The sequence below is a fragment of the Thermobia domestica genome, chromosome 5 (genome assembly GCF_964235325.1).
Source record: "Thermobia domestica chromosome 5, izTheDome1.hap1.1, whole genome shotgun sequence".
Lineage (NCBI taxonomy): Eukaryota > Metazoa > Arthropoda > Insecta > Zygentoma > Lepismatidae > Thermobia > Thermobia domestica.
Window position 1 is genome coordinate 177312802 of NC_137458.1, and position 14502 is coordinate 177327303.

The following is a 14502-nucleotide window of genomic DNA, read 5'->3' on the forward strand; positions in this document are numbered from 1 at the left end:
AGCAAGAAACTGTGGTTATTTACCAGATATAATCAGCATCTGTTGCTGGTCCGGTATTTTCCTGGGATAAAACCAACCCTTCCACTAAACCAGCAAGTTCCACCAAGATTTTTTGCTGGTTCTAGCAAAAGTTTCAACCTGGGTTAAGTTCCTTACCACACGTGAAGTGATGAAGTCAGCTAAAGAGGTTGATATTTTACTACAGAAAATACGATACAAAATCTCATGTAGTGACGTTACACCTACTAAGTTTGGTTCTAAATTAGTAGTGTGTTGAAGATGATAAAAATGTTTTTCACCTGCAAGATATCCACTATTGGAAATTAAAGAACAAAAGAGGCTTGTAAGCTTTAAATACAGGTTCTTCATAGGTGTTCCACAAACTATTAGTTAAAAGGGGCCTTTCATTTCTACTCAGTACGCAATGGTATTATCATCATCATCATCATAGGTATTCTGCCTTTACTGGCAGGTCCCTTGACGCAGCTGAGAAGCTTCCATGCTCCACGGTCCTCCGCTAACTTCGTCTTCGCGTATGATCTTTCCGTTTTTATATCATCCATTAATTGTAGTCTCCTTCGCCCCTCCCTCTCTTTCCCGACACCATGCCCTCTAGGACGTCCCTCATGATACAATCTCTTCTTAGGCAATGTCCCAACCAGTTTCTCTTCCTCTTCCTAATAATATCTAAAAGCGTTCTTTTCTCACCCACCATTTCTAACACTCTCTCAATCGTTTTGCGCTCGACCCAACTAATTCTTTCCATTCTTCTCCACACCCACATTTCGAAGGCTTCCATTCGATTTTCATCACCTTTACGTAATGTCCACGTTTCCACCCCATACAGTACAACACTCCACACGAAGCATTTTATGAGTCTTTTTCTCAACTCTTTCTTCAAGGTCCCACAAAACAGACTTCTTCCTCCTAAAGGCTTCTTTCGCCATTCCTATCCTTGCTTTTATTTCACGTTCGCACTTCATGTTATTACTAAGAATACTATCCAGATATCGAAAAGTATTCTTATATTTTAAAGTTGGAAAATGTCTAGTGGATCGGTTTACTTGCACGAAATGACTATACGTTGACATATATTACGTCAGCATGACATCATTCACATTTCATTCATTATAATGAAATAACTTACAAATACGTCAATATGACTTCACCTGCATTCCATTCATCACTCATCATGCAATCAGATTTGGGTGCATGACTATTTTTGAGCATGAGAATTCAGATTGAAAAATTGTGTACCACTACGTTCGTTTTTATGTCAACTGTTATGCCTTAAAACATTCTTTACTCCTTGTCTTTCTATTTCTTCGTCTTCTAAGTTTGTGTGTTGGACAAAAGACACAGGGAAGAGCAGTAACACTGAACAGAAGCGGTGCTGCCAATGGTTGCTTTACTAATACTGAGCAAATGTTCTTAAAATCTACTAGGAATTATAAATTCCGCAGATGTACTACTATTTTAATGTCGTAAGTTTGTAACAGCCATTCGTAGACACCGAAGCCAGAAGTTTTAGTCAGCAGTAATGAAAGTAGCCTCAACTCATTATGCACTTAATGATTCCCTAACCATAAACTATTAAATTATTTTAAACAAATTAGTCTCAATATACTGTGTTCACTAAAATAATACATGCACCAATGTGTCATCTTAAATGATGCACATTGCAGCATCAGTGCTACTGTAAGTACGGTAATAATTGTGACGAAATTCTTTGTACTAATAGAAAGTTTGATTCATGTGTCGTGGTGCTTAATACCACGTAAGTCAGTAAGTATTTGTGTGCACCATTATAAGATCAGTCTTTCACATGAATGCAGAATGTAAGAATAGAGTGTATTGTTCGAACAGTTGCTGAAAGAAGTTAGCCACCTAATAACTTAAGTTTTAAAGTGATACATTGTAATGCCCCGCTGTATTCTAGTAATTTTTATTTGTAACATTTTTTGAGATTTTGTATATCAATTTTCTTTTTATAAATCTGGCAACTCTGATGTTTCCATCTTCCGCTGGCGCGAAAGGGAAGTGATGCACTAGACGGAAGACACACACAGTGCCGTGATCAAGAAGCTCAATTTCAGCTTGAAAAGAAAAATCTTATACTGGATCATCTAAAACTGTTCATCACAATTTACAATATGAATGAACAGCATCTCAAGGGCTCTAGTAATAGTTAATTTAATGTGACTTATGGTGTTAAAATGAAGTAAGTTAACCTCTAGTATTCTTACCAGCTTCGCACATGTGTGCTCGGTTGTAGTGTTTAACTTTTTTCAAAGTATTTGCAATTTCATCTGGAATCTAGGCAATGATAAACTGCCCTATCTACAGTAGTGCTACTTGCTGTCCAGGAAGTGTTGTTAACTATGTTTTGGAAGCTATTTTTGACCTTTTCTTCAGTGTTTATAATAACATAATAATGTCTGCTTAAATTTCGTCGTGGAGCCCTTACCCAGTTGATGTTTCGTTCAATTCCAAGAAGTCAGTCAATTTATCTCTAATATTGTTAACTCTAGTTCTGCATTGACTATTTCTCAAGAAGTATAACTTAATTAGAAATGTGTTTAACGGACAGCATCACGTTCTATCCTGTGTTTTTATCGTGTGCAAAATATCAAATCAATTCATATCTTCAACTGTTTATTCATTCAACATATTTTGTCGCCAATCTCTAAATGGCAATGGATAGTAAGTATTTTTATGCGTCCAGCTTATGAATGCAGTTCCAATGTTTGCAGTTAGCTTCTCCTGTGTGCAACTGTGATTTTATCTGGACTCGATACTAGATAATGTACGAACTTCTCCTATGTTAAAGCATGTAAGCTTTTGCGTCTAGACTTAAGGCCTACCGGCTTCTTCGCCTGTGTTCAGCCCGTCCTCACATGGATGTCCAGCTACGCCTCACATGGATGTTCAGACACATCTCTACAGGAGCGTCATACTGTCGATGTTATTTAATACATAAGTTACAATGAAGTTAACTTCGTCTGTTTACCCGAAGATTTTGCAATCAGTGCTCATTGGTTGAGCCTCATGTCTACTTTTATTTAGTGGCTATTTGATGAAGATGTGTCTACTTTTAATGATGACTAGTTTCCACTTGGTCTTTACAGACCTTGACTGTTATTTAGTTGTCCACTTGTTGTCGGGAATTGTATCCCATGATGGCAGTGTTTTACTTTGAGCATACTTGCCTGGCGTGGCAAGCACAGTTGTTGTTTAAGCTTAGCTTCTAAGCTGGAATATGCACTTATTTTGCTTGCCCTTAGAAGTGAGCTTCTTTGTGTTTATGCTTAGCGTTTTATACTAAGCAGTTTAAGGTGTCGAGGAATAGCATCATGGAATAGTGAAATTAATCGTAATTTAATGAAGCCACGGAGAGTCAGCTCTTTATAGCTTACACTTAACCTTTGTGTTAAGTTATTTGTGCCATACTGGAATGTAATGTTAGTGCGGCAGTAGTGTTTCCACGGTGTGCATTGCGAAGAGAATGTAATGTCTACAGGCAGTTTCCAACATCGTTTGTTCATTTATAGCATCATCCACTTAATCAGTTAAGTTGCATTTTATATGCTGGTGCGATAATGCACCTCTTTAGTGCTGAAGCTCGTCTGCAGTTGCTGTGTATGCGTTTACCGAGTGTATTCATTGCTTTATCTTGTATTCAAGGAAAGTCACTTCTTCTACATGGGTTTTATCAGTGCAAGTGTGAATTATCTCTTCCTTATTTATGTCTTATTAATAAAGTATAAGTGATGTGTTCTTAGTACTTTAGTGAATGCTATTCAGTTTCGTCTTATTTACATGTTCTAGTCCCTTTTTCTGAGTGGTTTAGATTTCATAAAGTGCAGCTATTATGCTACTCCACGTGCTAACGTAAAATGTCATTTCTTTTGTCAAACAAGCGCAAACATGTTTTTTCCTGGAAAATGGAAGCTTCAAGTTTTGAAAGGTTTTTACATAAATGGTACAAGGAATTATTATTGACATGTCATTTTGTTATGTTTTAATGTAGCCTTTTATCCTGATACAGGTAAGAAAATTCTCACTCAAGTTTTCATTCTATGGTTTCTGTATTAATTCTTTTTTAGTAAGCGCGCTCACTTAAGTGTTCATTTCAATGTTTCTTATTGCTGTATAATTTGTTTTGTTGTTATTTCCATGTAACGATTATTACCACAAGTCATTATAAAGTTAGAACCGATTTCTTTTGTCATCCTGTTAAAGGTAAAGTGACAAGGTTTAATTTCGTGCTTTGGTCATAAGTACCTATGTTTGCATTAACTTTAGTTATCTCTGAAGTCAGCTATTAAGCTCACTGCTATAATGTTGGGTGAAATTACACCTTAATGACACAAGCTATTACTTGTTTTCGTGAAGATGTTTTAGCTACGTTAAAGGAGTAGGAACCTGTCCATAGCAGTTCCTGAATACTTTTTTTAAACATTTAAATCTGTGGTTTGTTACTGTGTTTGTGCAATTTTTTGATTTTCAGTATAACTTACAAGCCAAAGTTCCTAATTCAATAAAAGATTTACTATACTTCCCATTCTTTGATATTTTTTAATCCTAGATATATCTTAGATCATATCAATATATTTAATTGCATGAGACCTTTTTACCAATAGTAACAATTTAAGTTAAGTGTGTGTGAGATAAGGGCTTCCCCGTGCCTACTCGTATGATTAGGTGTGGTGCAGCTTCGCTTAGGTCAGACGTTGTTCGTTCGCTTTTCCACATGTTTCGCTTTGAGTATTTTCTCATTTTTTTAATCTCGCGAGTGCCTGTGCTTGATGGTCCTCACAGGATGGCGACCCTATTCTATCTCGGTGCCGTGGTACTGAGAGGGGAAACTGCAGTGCTTAGAGCTTTGGGCAGCTCCGGTGCTCTACAACATAATCATTACACTTATCTCAGTGCTTAAGCATAAACTGTTACATCAATGATTTAGTTTAACATTCTGTCACATTACACTTTAAATCTTAGCTATTTGTTAATTATATTGTAAAACTCAGATACACACCACTTCGAACGTTAACACAGAAAATGAATATAAGACATTATGAGCCACTAAACCACACAAAAACTGAAAGTAAATACCAAGGCCTATCTCTGAAATTTCTTACCATTACGACAAGAGCCTTTTTCAATAAGTGAAACTTTCATTCTATCATTATTTCATTTTAGGAAGTCACACTAAACAAATGATTAATTGTAATAGCTTTTAGTAACATGTATTACTTCTTTGTCTGAGAAGTTTTCGCTGTACCTTCATGACCTTTTCGTAAGCACTATTATCCATGTTAGTACTGAGCATATGTTAGATCAGATACGAATAGTCATTCACAAAAATATCTGATTTTTACATAAGTCCAAAGCAGTTTCTTTGGAACATTTTGTGTTCTATTGCGATTAGAAATTTCCGTCGACCTATTATTTAATGTGGTTTATCTTCATTTCCAGTGGTAACTAAATATACAATGCAATAGTAAATATTTTTGCTCACTTGTGGCATTCTTTAACAGTCAATCACTTAAGTGTCGGACAGTTCAACTCTTATAAAAATAAACAAATAAAATAATATCAGTACAATCTTTATTTTTGGTGCTGGGATATTTAGTAATATATTTCACTTTATAATATAGTATGTTGATGCAATAAGACTATTAGTTTTAACTCAATATTGTTCACACTCTGCACTATGCAAAATATAACAGTGACTATTCTATTGGAGAATTTTCCCCTTAATTATTTCCATATTTCTTTTGTTAGGGTAAAGATAAGATTTTTTGACATATTTTGTGTCGACTTAAGAAACCATTGAAACTGATAACTTCATTGAGATTGATGACTGCACTGCGTAAGCATTATAGGTAAATAATTATCTTCCTATCGCTACAAGTATCAATATGCTATACTAACATTCTATATAGTTCCTTACATTAATGAAATTAAAGGCATCCTAATATTTGTTGTGGATGTATTTCTACAACAAAGGTGGAAAATTTTACTTACTGGAAGATAAATTTTTCGGAGTAAGTATACAGAGATACTTCGTTATACCACTGTTGTATAAGGTCTTCCACTATTTCATCCTCACCACTCAAAGCCATAGTTTGACCCTTGTAGCCTAAATTTTGTCCTACAGATGAATTTCCTAGGGAAAAAGATGAAGTAGAAAAGAAAGAAAAATGATAGCAAAACAATGGGTTGCATATTTGTATCAGTAAACACGTCTTACAGTTAGTGGCAAATCATTAGAAATTGATCAAGATGCCAGAGAGAAACAAATACAAAATACGGATCAATGATTACAATCATCGGATTAGTAAATATTTATTTATATGCACAACTGTTACTAAGAACTTTCTAATAATTAAATTGAAGCGTACCATCGAATAGTTAATGTGCGAATAATTTTGTCATAAAGCGTTCAGCGCCCTTAACTGGCATTAAACTTGAATTAAGATAAATAATCAAACATTTATCTGTGCTCAAGATGAAGAACAAAAGTGTATTTTATAAATCTTTCATATATTATGTAATACGCGTAATTAAGTAAGCTTATTAAGTCCACCTAAATATATTAAATGCGTTATACCGTGGGTTAAATTGAAATTTTCGAGTAAAGCTTTCATAATTGGATTCTCAGCTTGCAACTTACCGGTGTTTACTAGACGAAATCAAACTATAATCATATAAATAAGCTACACGTTTGTTTCATCTTGACTTAAAGCATCCCATTTCTTAGTTCTCCTAATGCACTCAAATTTGTGAAGTGGTCTAACTTAGCAAAGTGAGAAGTGACATTACCTTAGCAAGTCCAAAATCTCGGAATAATAGTAATTGTTCTAGCTCGTCCGGTGTATACCTATCTAGGTCAAATAAATATACAATGGTTATATATACTGAGAATAACTCTGCATGTACGTCTTTGAACAAAAGTTTGTTCCCATTCTCATCAAGAGGAATTAGCTGACAAAAACAACTTCTCCAGCTTTTTACATGTAATATGTTTGTATCTATGAAAATGGAACTAGTTTCTAAATTCGATTTTCTATTTGAAATTTACATCACAGAATTCTTTAATGAAAGAATGTAACTTCCGTTCATGAATGTACAGAATAACTTTAAAACACAAACGGAAACAGCATACCAATCTTTGGAAACTACTGAACTAAAATCTGAGTTTGAGTTTTACGTCCCACAGTTATGCCCGTGAGGCTAAAGGAGTAAAATCTGTAGAAGTTTTTGTTCTGAACACTTATTCTATAAACCTTTACAATTTTCTTGCAGGTGCATTCATAAAATATTGTTTCTTCAATTATGAGTAGAATATTTTTAAAGAGAGGTAGCTGGACATAACTATTAAGCAGACATACCTTAATAATCAAGAGATTATTTATTTTTTTACCAAATAATTTTCAGAAAACTACACATTCTCTACACAGCCTTATTTTGTTAAGGATATTGCATTGGTGAAATCAAGTATTTTAGTTGAAATCTATGTAAATAAATATTAATGTTCTACATGTCGGTATTCTTTCTATTGACCACGTTGATATGATAGTGTTTTACAAACATAAATATCTTATGCTCTTATACTTAATTTAGCATGAATAAACTTGATTCATTTAAAATCATCAGGTAAACACTATTTTTATAATGTACAACTAATAATGTATATATTAATAAAGATACTAAATTATAACAAATAACTATATTTGTATTCAAGTGAGAAAGTTAACTATAATATTATACTTTCGCGAAACAAAACCAGGTTTAAGTTTAGTGTCATTCCAGAATGACATTAATATGGGAGTAGGTCCTTAATATGGAATCGCAGCAACATGAACTCTCACGCAGAATGGAACCTGGAGCTCTTATTTAAAAGAAACGCATGATAATCATATAGCTAGGAGATAAGTTTTGTTATCATAAGGTATGATAATATTTTCAAGTTAGTAGAGGAAACTTAATGCGTTAGGTTTCGTTTGCATTTTGTTATCATAAGGTGTGATAATATTTTCAGATTAATAGAGGAAACTTAATGCGTTAGGTTTCGTTTGCATAAGAGTTAGGCTAAGATTTCAGTTCTGTCTCGTTTTGAGCAGCCCACTCTTTTATTATTATTACATTTTATATCGCAATTTCTGCAATAGTCTGAAGAATATAATCGTTAAACGTGAGAGCAATATAAAAATGTAGCGCATTTACATTCTCTTATGTCCTACCAAAACGAATAAAATTTCATATGTTTGCTCTAAACCAACTCTAAATCAACTCAACTTTTGCTATTGTTCATAGGATATGGTTCGATCCTAGAAACAAGTATTCTCGGAGCACCAGTTATGCGCTCAATTATTATGTAAGTACCTAAAGCTAAAATCTTACAGTTTTCTATATCTCATTTGTCTACACAGTGTTTGATCTCGGCTTCTTTTCGTTTAAAAGATTTTTACTGAACAATGCTTTATGGTGACTCTTGAAGAAAAATAATACACTCACAAACCTACTTGCTGCACGGAATGAACACACAATTTCGTTTTTCCTGTATATTTTTTCACAGAATTATGCTACTGTAATGCTATGAATAGAATCACTAAGATATCATACGAAGAAATTCAGAACAGAAACATAAAATGTACGAATACAGCGTCTAGTAAGAATCAGACTAAATAACTTTGCACTGCGTTGACAGTTTAATCCTAGTGACGTTCAGAAATATTGTCTATCCAGATAAGAATTGTTAATGCGCTTTCTTGAAGCCTCTTTCTACTATCGACACTATATGAGACGTGGATGTACAGCGTACGGTGAAATCCGAACAACGGGCTGCCTTTGATTATTCCCGCATGGAATTGAACCCGGAACATGACCCAAAGGCGCTATCGGTAAGACCATTTGGGTGAGCTCAAGAAAAATACTATCTTTCATAGTACTATTGCACCAAACACTGACAGCTAGATGACGCATAACAGTATGGTATGTTGCCAAATTTATGATGATGATGCAGTAAATAAGAACTCGAGTCAACTTATAAAACCGTGTAGAGTATGAAACAGCACACCAATTTATAAAATAGAACAAGGGAAACCTGAGGGACAGAGAACAACATAGGAATGAACGACAGGGAATGTGCATAAACAATTCTAAGAAACCGCACATTTTTCGCGAGGAATCTTAAAGCTCAGATGGAAAAGGCAAAAACTGCACCGGGAGTCAATATCTTTCTTTATAAACTTAATAACAGTCTTGGAACAAGCGCTGAAAAGCAGAAAATACTTCATTTCTACTATTAAATATTTTAAGTATATGCCAAACCAAACAAATTAGTGTTTAATGTAAAATTATAGTTTAGGGTAACTTTAGGAAGCACTGATTTGTTTAGATAGGTACAGACTTCAAAATATTTGATGAAATGAACAATAGTAAAAAACAAGATATTTAACGTTGTACAAAAAAGCATATACATTGTACGCAATCAATATGTATTGTGTAGCATGTAAAAGATGTAGAATATGTTTCTACAGAGTATGTGTGGTAACGAAAATATGATATACAAAGAATAAAATATGAAGTTTGTTTAAAAGGCTGATTCTATGAAGTGTGTACGTGCTATAAGGTATGTAAATATTTTTTGAAGAAAACGAAAACGCTTTATTTACAGGTGCGGACTTGTACTCATGTAAGCGTTCATCAAAATAATATCTACAGTATGTATTAAGGGATGTGTCTGTGGAATTCGAACATAACAATATTATATCAAGCATGTGCATGTGAGTATGAACACAAAATACTGGATATTTGTGTTATGTTAGATACACAAACCTTAAAAGTGAAAACTTTAGAAAAAGTTAATGACAATAATGTGAAAGAAGAAATTTTCCAAATAATTCAAACTAATTATGAACATGATTTTGCACAAATATTTAAAGTTAGGAAGACCTATGAAGAAATAGAGATGTCTGTATCATTGATTCCATGCATATATTTGTAAAAATAAACAAACCATAATACTATAGTGATAAGCTTTTGCACATATAAGGTAATATGTAGTTTGAACTAATCATTTATTCATTTTCTTATGTTGCACATTGTTTTTTGCATAGTACATATTCATAATCTGAATATTTTTCTGCACTCATACCAAGCATTATGCTTATTAACTGAGACCTTTACTCCTGTTTAAACTTCTCAGAAACTCATTTCTTTATTTCAATCTTGGAGGAAACCTGATATTATACATAAAAAGACTATGTTGACTGCAGATTCACAGAATGATAAAATCATATTTTACACTATCTAATAGCGTCTATAATTATAATAATTACAATGACTTACACGAATCCCTTTTGAAATGTAACAAGAAACAATATATAAACTTAATCCCTAGTTTCATAAACAAAATGATCTTCCATGCGCAATAACTCGATAATATAATCCACCAAAATGGAATTATCATTGTATCTTCATAAAACAAATAATATTTACACTTTTGTCTTGAACATTTTTTATATACAAAACATTGTTATTTCTTACTTTGAAACATTATCATTCAATACAATACAAGTTAGCTTCAGTGAAAAAAGAACTTGTTTCCAGAATAATAAAAAGTTACATTTTGTCCTGTGTGATGATGGAACGAAAAATGATTTCGGCAAATATAAAAACAGTAGCATGCAAAGCATAGCTATTGTTCTACTGAGACGTATCACTAGATAGAGTAAGCTTTCTCTCAACAAATCCGATACATTTACAACATACTCAATTGTAGCTTTAAGAAGGTTAAAATTCATTGACATTAACTTTCAAGCAAATGAACTATCCTTGCATGTGATTCACGGGGTTGGCGTGGACAAATGTTGCTATAAAATTTCTTGCTAGAATTTAGCAATTAGACAAAGTAATTTATCTGTATTATTCTTTCATATAAATGGGAGAGATGTCATCCTACACTTGAAAGCCCAAAAGCTAGAGGAAGATCATCTTAGAAATGAAAGTTAATTGAAAATATTTAGAAGATTTTGGAGTTTTTCGTTATAGGTAAATCACTCTGGCAACCATTTCAATGAATTCATCTATACAAATGTGCAATTTAGTTTGAATATGATGGTACGTAACTAATTATGTGAGGGAATCACGTGGTTTCAATTAAAGTGATTTAATAACGTAACAAAGATATTGCTGATAAGTTCTTCATAGCAGTTAAAAATGACAGCGTTCAGAAGAAAGAAGCGATTTGATTACATCACGTATGAAGTTTCGGTTTCTTTGATTTATACGGAAATATGTGTGGCGGAAGCCTATCTAGAATATAATTTTATCTTCGCTGTGGCCATGGTAAGTATTGTGTTTAGTAGTGTCTTTGCTATATGCCAAGAAAAAGGGGGAGGTAAATTCTATTGTTATATAGAAGGAAAGGTCATAAAACCTTTTGTTATTGTAGGTAGAGAAGAATAGTGTATCATAAAAGTTATTGTTAATATATATGTTAAAGAATAGGGTATAATAAACCTGTTGTTAAGGATAAAATAAAACATTCTCTGTCGGTGTATGAACAAAGAGAAGAGTGGAAGGGGGTGGGAGACTCTTATATGCTAGGTTTTAACGGTAAAGGATTAGTGGAAGGAGGTGAAAGAAAGGTATTTTGTTAGAACGCATTTGTTTGTCTTTAGGTGTTTTTTTAAAGGAAGCGAGTTTTCTTTGTGTAATATTTTGAAAGAAAATTTTTAATGTAAGCAAATGTATTCCGAAATGTTTGCACCGATGTAATAAAATTAACGAATACTAACTAACTAACTAACTCTATGGCCTATGGAACCCGGAGGTTCAATGCCGCGTTCACAAAAGCTCTCCACTGACTTCTATCCTTAGCTAACTGCATCCAGTTTCTACTCTGTATTCCAATCTCTGCGAGATCCATCTTAATATTGTCCTCCCATCTGCGCCTAGGTCTTCCTAATGGTCGTTTTCCGATTGGTCTTCCAGTCAAGACTTTGAAAGCGTCTCTACTTTCTTCCATTCTAGCTACATGACCCGCCCATCTAAGCCTCCTAGACTTGACGACCCTAACAATGTTGGGTAAACCGTATAAATTATGTAGTTCCTCGTTATGTAGTTTCCGCCATTCCCCATTTCCGTTCCTCTTGGGTCCGAATATTCGTCTCAGGATCTTCTTCTCAAATACTTTCAGTCTATGTTCTTCCCTCAGAGTAAGTGACCATGTTTCGCAGCCAAACAGAACTACAGGCATGATTATCGCTTTGTATATTTTAAGTTTCAAATTCTTCGACAGAATTCGCGACGACAAGAGATTTTGAACCGAATAGTAACACGAATTCCCTGCTTTTAGTCGACATTTAATTTCTCCGTGAATATGATTTTCCTCTGTTAATATTGATCCTAGATATTTGAAAGTATCCACTTTATCAAAAGTATTATTTAGTATTTTAACGCACCCATAATTTGCTGTATTCCGGTCTCGACGCACTTCCATGTATTTAGTTTTCTCTGCATTTACTTCTAAACTCATGTCCCTGCAAGCATTTAATAAGATCTCTGCATTTCTTTCTATTGTTCTCCTATCATCTCCTATTAAATTTACATCATCAGCATATGCCATAACCTGGTGAATACCGTTCAACTGTAAGCCCTGGTTGCTATCTTTGATTTTCCTTATAGCGTATTCTAAAACGAAGTTAAATAATAATGGCGACAACGCATCTCTTTGTTTCAGGCCATTTTCGACTTTGAAAGCTCGTGGACAAAAATTTTCCTACCCGGACTTTACTTTGGGATTCATTTAAACATATCTTAATTAATCTAATTAGCTTTCTCGGTATTCCAAGTTCTGTAAGAACGTTATAAAATTAATGAATACTATTATATTATTTTCCTTTGATGTATATGAAAAACCGCACATGTACTTACCGTACAAATACCTTGAATTCAAAGAAAACACTATATGAATTTTAAGGATGTTAACATTTGAAAGACGAGAAAAACTTGTTTCAACACGCACCCTAGCGATCGGTCCCGGAAACGCGTTGCGGGGTGAGCGGTGCATGCGTGGGCGCGCGAACGGAAAAATACGCGCGGGTATGCGCGGACGGATGACCTTTTGGAAACAATATGATTGTGATCGCATCACGTGATTGATTTCGTTAACCTAGATTTTTCTTTAAATACGTTGCTTTGAAAAATATAAAGTATCATTCTAACTATGGCACCAGAAGAAGCAATTATTCAACGTGAGATTGTTGTAGCCAACGAATTTGAGTGGAACTCTGATATTTCATGGAGTGATACTGAGGAAATAATTTATATTTCCGATGATGATGACGACGTTGAAGTTGCATCTCAGTATATAAATTAATCAAAAGTTGGAACTGAAGATAACGAATCTTTTCCAAAATTAAAATTGGAAGATGATAAGACATACACAATCAATGATTCTTCAAAATTTCGTGAGGATTCACCGTCATTATTAACTAATTTACAAAACATTACATGTGCATTTATATATAATAACGTTGATGTGAACTGTGTGAAAAACAGCATTATTGACTGGCAACCAGATTATGCGCTAATGTGTAGCGGATGTGCAAATGGAATTTATAACCAACAAGTATATTATTGTTTAATGGTGAACCCTATTTCATATGAAACTTGGGCATGGTGTTTTATGACATCGGAAAGGGTAGAAGACCAGTTTTTTTGTGTACAGTGAGTCTCATATTATTGGACATGATACGCAGAAGCAATTTAATAAGAATTATGAAAGTGTAATAAGTAATCCATCATATATTTAGGAACTGGTGACGATTCTTCGGGAAAAGGTATTGAGAAAGGATATCAATTACATAACATTTAACGAAATGAACTGTGAAACCAATGAAATGAGAAATTACGTTTACATATTACAGTAAATGAATATTTTATCAACTGTGAACTATATTTTAACGTTATGATATATAAATATTATGTGCAAGAACATTTGTAGAAGACAATATTGTTTTGTGAAATTCATGATTGTTAACTTCAAGTTTACAATTTACGTGTTATTTCTTTAACATTTTTTGTTCTAATGCATTTTTCTTTTATTCATTATTCGTAATTATTCGTTGACTTTGTACGTGATTGCGTTAGTGTTACATGTGTGATATCAAATATTCTATTTATATTTGCAAAATAATTAGTGTGCAAAAGTTTTGATTTGATAACTAGTAAAATAAAATGAATAAGACAAGTGTTACGAACTGCAGTGCTAGTGCACTTAAACATTTGCAAGACCTAGCATAAACTAAAATGAAAACTTATTACCGAAAACAAAGACTATAACTTCACGGAAAAAAGAAGTAATGTGTCCGCCGACGGAAATTTTGTGTTGTTGAAATCAGAAAAACTATAATCTTCAACATTAAATTGGCCGACGTGTACTTGTTCATATGAAATCGTAAACATTCAATATATTAAACACCATTT

General features: G+C 33.6%; 1 protein-coding gene across 2 annotated transcripts in view; it reads right to left on the reverse strand.

The window, feature by feature from the left end:
- Positions 1-14502, reverse strand: part of LOC145686300 (venom allergen 5-like) — a 227803-nt gene that overhangs the window by 74761 nt on the left and 138540 nt on the right. For both annotated transcript variants that reach the window (XM_081759444.1, XM_081759445.1), the window contains exon 5: positions 6031-6172. In XM_081759444.1, coding sequence (XP_081615570.1) covers positions 6031-6172 — 142 coding nt within the window. The remainder of the gene's footprint in view (positions 1-6030; positions 6173-14502) is intronic.